The sequence below is a fragment of the Papilio polytes genome, unplaced genomic scaffold (assembly GCF_000836215.1).
Source record: "Papilio polytes unplaced genomic scaffold, Ppol_1.0 DF822067.1, whole genome shotgun sequence".
In the NCBI taxonomy this organism is placed as follows: Eukaryota; Metazoa; Arthropoda; class Insecta; order Lepidoptera; family Papilionidae; genus Papilio; species Papilio polytes.
The window spans coordinates 7,657,382-7,664,066 of record NW_013527137.1 but is presented as its reverse complement, the minus strand read 5'-3'; the positions used below and the strand labels follow the sequence as shown (position 1 = coordinate 7,664,066).

The 6,685-nt window shown below is 36.4% G+C and overlaps 1 protein-coding gene across 1 annotated transcript; it reads right to left on the bottom strand.

Moving 5' to 3' along the window:
* Positions 1-113: 113 nt before the first annotated feature.
* Positions 114-5,297, bottom strand: LOC106107415 (26S proteasome non-ATPase regulatory subunit 13). Its single transcript, XM_013288263.1, has 10 exons — positions 5,138-5,297; positions 4,942-5,055; positions 4,517-4,652; positions 3,902-4,050; positions 2,917-3,076; positions 2,044-2,150; positions 1,862-1,940; positions 1,336-1,476; positions 709-866; positions 114-212 (listed from the first exon to the last, which is right to left on the bottom strand). Exons 1-9 carry the CDS (start codon positions 5,251-5,253, stop codon positions 711-713), a joined length of 1,158 nt encoding a protein of 385 aa, XP_013143717.1. The 5' UTR covers positions 5,254-5,297; the 3' UTR covers positions 114-212; positions 709-710.
* Between the last annotated feature and the right edge of the window lie 1,388 nt (positions 5,298-6,685).

Sequence of the window (6,685 nt, the reverse complement as noted above, 5' to 3'; positions counted from 1 at the left end):
ATGATAATGTAAGCGAAAGGAAGGTAAAAGAAACAAAGTTGATTTCAATATTTATTTAATTTTATAAAGAGATAGACTTTTCATGCTGCAATAGTTGATAATGAAACAAAAAATAATTTTAATGAATATTTATTAAACATGACATTTGTTTTACTTTATTATTGGATTGTACCGGGATACGCCTTACTAGATTGAAATGCAGAAATAATCCCCTGAAAAAATAAAAATTCGTTAATTGTCGATTTTACAATTGCTTTGGAGGACGAAAACCCGGTGCGCCGACCCTGCGGGAGTAGGATAAGGCAGGGGAGATAATGAATTGTCAATTTTACAATAAAATAAAAACTTTAAAAATGATACGCCATATGCAAAATCAAGACAAATCCATCTACCGTGAAGATGGATTTGGTATAATCATACCACCTCTTTGAAATCCAATTAGGTTATCAGGAATATTTGTGAGATTTTTCGTAACGCTAAGAAATCACATACAATCCTTATCGATGACGTTACAAATACATTCTCGCAACTGTCTCGTAAATAGTGATATACGCTACATAAATTTTGTCAATGTTACGAAAACGTTCTCACGGATATACGTAATAGGCCCTATGGAACTTCAACATATAAGTTGGAGCGAAGAAAAAGCTTAATCATTTATTAAGTGCACAATTGGATTATAAATGTATAGATAAAATAGTGTTTTACTATCAGAGTGTGAGCAGATCTGGTGCAGCGCGGGACAGCAGCGTGGCGGCGCTGGCGACGGCGGTGCACCACGCGTCCAGGCGTTGCGCCAACGCAGCCGCGCCAGCACGGTTCAGCGCACGCGGACGAACCCACCGCACACTTACACATTCGCTCACCTAATAAGCACAATTTTATATAGCTAATTAGGAACTGTTATGAGGACGGATGAATCGCATGTAATAAGGGCGTTGGGTACATCAAAGAGATGGTTTGCGTGAAAGGTGACATGATCAAGAAAGGAGTGATGACTGAGATGACGGAGTCATTTGGAGGACGAAAAACCGATGCGACGACCCTACAAGAGTAGGATAAGGTAGGGGAGATGACTAATAAGTAGTTTAGATATACAAAATACTTAACATACAAAAATACAAATCTTTCCTTTCATACTAATAATACTTTATACTACTTTTAAAAATGCGTAGGTTTAGATGGATGGATGGACATCTTAGAGTTTACAGCCTAAACGGTTGAACGGATTTCGATGAAATTTTGAACACATACATTACTTTTGATTTTTTTAATTCCACGCGGACGGACTAGCGGGTGAAAGCTTGTTTATAATATTAGTATAGATGTATTTACTTGGTCGATGTGTCCCCGTATAAGTTTCTCAGCGAGGGCCTTCATAACAAGGAGTTCTACCTCGTCTCGGGGCACGCGAGCCTCGCGCGCTATCTCTGCGAATGTCAACTTGCGCTGCGCCGAGGTGCGGTTGAACGCCATCTAATAAAAAAAAATTATTACCATTTAAAATGATGTTCCATTCCATGAATTAAAAAATAGTTCAAAACCTTAGCCTATATTGATAACGTAGCTTTTTAATGATGAATTTTTAAACAGATCCAGTAGTTTTTGAGTTATTTCAATACATACCAAAATACTGATTTTTCCTCTTTATAATATAAGTATTTATATTCATAACTAGTATTCGGTAAAAACTAAAGCAATATACACTTGTGATACTAATTGTGTGATTGAATAAGGGTTTACCATTTTAAAGCAATGATTTACGCAAAAAATCGAATTTAAACTGACTATCATACATTTTGTTTATGGTATTTCTTATCAATGAAGGCACTTAAAAATACTCAAATAAGGTAAATACTACCTCCATCAAACACAGGATAGCAATTTTCTGTCTCAGCTGACGATCAGCTTTGTGTAGTTCGGGATGTGGGGCTTGAGCACTGAAAAAAAAAACACATTTTGTATTACTAACAAAGTACAAAAGAGTACTCACGAGACAAGAGTTGAATTATCACAATTTTTGAATACTATTCTGATATTTACCGTATTTTCTCAAAGGCGACAATATCTCCAGCCGCCACAGCCTTCACCAGCTCGCACGCCCACGCGTCCGGTGTGCCTTCCAGCGATTCCAGGATTGGATGAGCCAACTGTACATCATACTTCTATTAAATATGTATTTTCAAATTCAAATGGCAAGTTATATTTACATATTAACAGGCTGATAATAATATTATGAAAAAATTGAGGGTTAACAAATAAAAAATTATGACAGATCTAAACTTTTTTTTTTATAATACAAGGTGGCAAACGAGCAAGCGGCCACCTGAATCCACTGAAATGGAAAGCGACCGCTGCCTATAAACATCCGCAATTGCAGATGCGTTGCCTACCCTTCATTGATGGAGGACGAGATGCACATAAAGAGGATATTTTCCCTTCCTCTGCGTCTCCTCTGCCGTCAAATCCACTTTTCCGTCCCATCCTTTCCTCTTAAGAAAAGGATGAAAAGGGAAAGGGACTTAAATTAGACCTCCAGCACCACACTCATCAGACAAAACACGGAATTACTTCCATTTCACGCCTGTCTTCTGTGTGGTCGTGTTATTACACCGGGCGAGCTGGCCCTACAGTGATAAGATGTTAGTGTTAAATTTTTATGGTGGCATTTCTTAATGTATCAATGAGCCTTTCAAAGGTACAGTTGGTGAAACTGGTCCATGTATGTGAATCTTTTGTACAGAGACACAGATAGCAATAATCTATAGGACTCAACTTTCATATTTAACTGGACTATGACTTTTTTTTATTATCCCATTGTATGCACAAACACCTAATTGGTTTGTCTTATTGCTAGAAGTAAGGCCATGTTTGCATAAGTGCAACACCGCGTTATTCCGCGATTGTACTACTTACCAGTTCTCCCAGATCGTAGACAGTGGGTGCAATCACACCGGCGAGGGCCAGTCTCAGAGCACACGCACGACGCTCTGGCAACGCGAGGTCCTCACCGCCGCGCGCACAGCCTACATATCGCAGCGCAGCGCGGTAGTAACGGGCCATCGGACCACGCACTCTATAAGTTATGTTATTTCTATTGAGTTTTTATTAGTTTCCCATTTTCCCTTGCTAATCTTATTCTTATAGATATGCCATAATATGCAATCTTTCCACTTAGGAACAAATTCAAGAATCCAGAGTTCAGTCTTGACGAAACAACCAACTAATATCAGATCCCTTGCTCTTTACATCATTTTCTTATGAGGTACGAATAACAAGGATTTTTTTTTTCATGGGAGGTATTTATAGGAAATATCCAGTTTCAGTGCACACCCTCTTTTCATTAAAGGATAATGCATCTGGAAAAATAGACAACTAAGTAGCGGTCACTTTGTTATGAATTATTTATTTATGAATCATTTACTTTTTTTTATAACATAAGGTGGCAAACAAGCAAGCGGCCACCTGAATCTGCCAAAACAGTGATGCGACCGCTGTCCAGACATCCGCAATTGCAGATGCGTTGCAGAAGGAGACGCCCATAAAGAGGATATTTCCACTTCCTATGCATCTCCTCCTCCATCAAATCCACTTCCCCTTCCCATCCTCTCCTTATAAGAAAAGGGTGGTACAGAGAAAGGGACTTAAATTCGGCCTCTGGCACCACACTCGTCAGACCAAACATGGCATTGCTTTCATTTCACGCCTGTCTTCTATGTGGTTGTGGTATAACACTGGGCATGCCGGCCCATTCATGCTAAGATGATAAAGCAGGCACTACCACTGTTAAAACTAAACTAAAACTTGTTGGTCCCATTACAACCTAAAGCATAATGGCATATGATATTGTAAAGTTTAAATTATAGCTCTCTATTACTAAAATTAGTAGTATATAATATACCTGTAGTATTCCGAAGCTAGTTTATAGAATCTGCCATGGACTGGAGTAACACCATCTGCATCTTCCAGAGTACCTTCCAATTGTTCAATGATTTTCTCCGTAGCATCTAAATCATTCAGCTGTTCCAGATATATTTGACCTTGGAGAACCTACAATAACAATGGAATTTAAAAAACAACTTGAAGGTATATTATTTTACAGAAACAAAATGTCTACTCACTTGTGTTACTCAAAAATAATTGGATATGTATTATTTTACATCTAAAATTATGGTCTAATAGCATTTACCTGACATTGTCAACTTGTAAATTTTAAAAGAGGCTACTAAGCCTCTTTTAAAATCTCGAGCTCACTAGAGCAGTATGTGTTCTTTCAGAATATGATCTGCTGTTCTGTTAACTTGTTTTGGAAATAGTAGAAAAATCCATCCATCTAAACTTTCTCATTTATATCATCATCAACAGCTCAGTATACGTCCCCACCGAGGGGCTCGGAGCCTACCCTAATATGGGGTGACTAGGCCATAGTCAACCATGCTGGCCAAGTGCGGTATTTATATAATTCAGTGTAATCAAGCATTAGTGTAATCAAGTTGTTTTGAATTTTAGTTCATACCTTACAAAGAGCCAAAGCCTCATCATTCATTTTCACCTTCGCCTCAATCTTCTCCAGGAATGCGATCGCTTCCTTCTTATCAGCATACTGTTCTACAATATGGGCCACTATTTCTACTAAAGACAATGGATTTATTCTGAAATGTATAAAAAAATGCAGTTTATTTCTTAAACAAATGTTTGAAACTCAAAGCATTTTCCTCATCTAAATTAATGTCCAAAAAAACAAACATCGTTAAATCGTAACTATTGCAAGAATGTGAGGTTATATAGCAAATGAAATAATTTACTTTATGATTATTAAAGAATACCCAAATTTATGCGTTTCTTATTCGACATTATATAGAACTTTTATTATAGAAAGAGTAAATAAATAGTTCTTTTGGGAGAATGAAGCGATAGCAGTGACTTGCAAAATATACTTACTTATTTTCAAATACAGTTAAGAAGTTGTTGTATAGCTGTATTAAATGGTCTCCCGACCTTAGAGATGGATAATTTACCAATTCTTGCAGTTTTAAAGTTAGTTGATGCCATAATCTGAAAAAGACAAAAGCAAAACACCATGTAGAAATCATAAGATAATTGAATGATATATGTACCGCATGTGGTTAATAATTACTTTTTAGTATAAAGTTCTTCTAATTTTGCCCAATCTGCTGCTAATTCAGGTTCTGCAGCTTGTTTTTTTGATAAATAATCGTTTACTTCAACAACAGCGAATCTCGTAGAAGCCATGTTTCAAAATTTTGTATTGTGTATGTAATGATCTGAAGGTAGCTGTTAGCTGCGAGTTTTGACATATGACCATAGATATTTAGTTGCTCTATGAATTTTGTACTCTGCCACAATGAAGTTCGTGTGAGTTTGTAGTGACATCTAGTGGTGGTTGGCAATATTAATACTTTAATGATTATCTAACACACAATAGATGGCAGTCATAGACGAAACAGTTTTTAGATTTTCTACGAGGATTTTCAGTGGTTTTAGCTGCCTTAGTGCGGAAAGAATATTTACATTTTCAGGCGATAATATCACGACAATGACGTAAAAAACTGAATTATAGGCTAAAAGCATAGTAGGTGCATCTAAAAGTACAGAAAAGATTATTTTTTCTACATTTTCTTTTCAATTTACGGCAAGTCACACAACTCTCTTAAAATTCAAGTAATACTAAATGAATGTCATTGGTTGCTGCTACAATAAAATTAAAAGGAAATAAAACAGCTTAAACGTAAAAGTCATTTGTTAAAAATATATAGGGAATATGTAATTAAAATAGTATAAACGACCCGGACGTCCGAGTATTTAAACACTAGAGCTAGAATCTACTACACTAACTAAAGTCGTTATTTTAATATAACTAGACATTTTTCAACAAAAACATATTTCTCACAGGTTCAAACGACTAAAACTAAGTTACGTTACACTGTAATTGCAAATGAATAATAGAATAATGATAAAAATAAGATCGACTGTTGGCCAGCCTTTGCAGATCGAGTTTCTCTCTCCCCACCACACAGTGAAAACAATCCAGTTTGTCGCCTGCCCATCCAGTACCCACCTGATATCTACTTTCTACATCGAGTGGGGGGAAGCTTTCATTCGAGAATATGATTTAATGTTATAAGGTAGCTGTTTCCCGCAAATCTGTCTGCATGGAATTAAAAAAAGACTTAATTAGTGGCCTGTCTTCTTCCAGATGCTTTACATGGATGTCTTCAGCGATCAAAAGATTAGTTCTGGAGATATAGCTAACATCCATCCATCTAAACTTTCGTTTTTGTAATATATGAAATATTCTGTATGATTGGCCTGTCTTGTCTATTTTATTGTTGCATTTTTTTTTATTTTTGTTTACAATTATGAATTATTACTATTACAGCACAATCTGAGCTTGTTCTTTTTTGTTTTTTAATTTCCTTTTATGTAAAATATCGTTGACTGAAGGCGTAAAGTTCCACTGTAATTGTACAGAAACCTAAGATTGTTTGTCAGTTTATTCATTAACCTTTATATTAACATTATAAATGCGAAAGGTTATATGGATGGATGGATATTTGTTAGAGTTTTAACAGTGGTAGAGCCGGCTTTAACATCTTCGCACGAATGGGCCAGCTCGCCCGATGAAATACCACGACCACACAGAAAACAGGAGTGAAGTGGAAGC

Excerpts from the sequence above, each read along its gene's own strand:
- LOC106107415 (XM_013288263.1), bottom strand. The coding sequence starts at position 5,253 with ATGGCTTCTACGAGATTCGCTGTTGTTGAAGTAAACGATTATTTATCA. Across the intron at positions 2,151-2,916 it reads TCTACGATCTGGGAGAACTG|TTGGCTCATCCAATCCTGGA; the intron begins GTAAGTAGTACA and ends TATGATGTACAG. Across the intron at positions 1,941-2,043 it reads GTCGCCTTTGAGAAAATACG|TGCTCAAGCCCCACATCCCG; the intron begins GTAAATATCAGA and ends TTTTTTTTTCAG.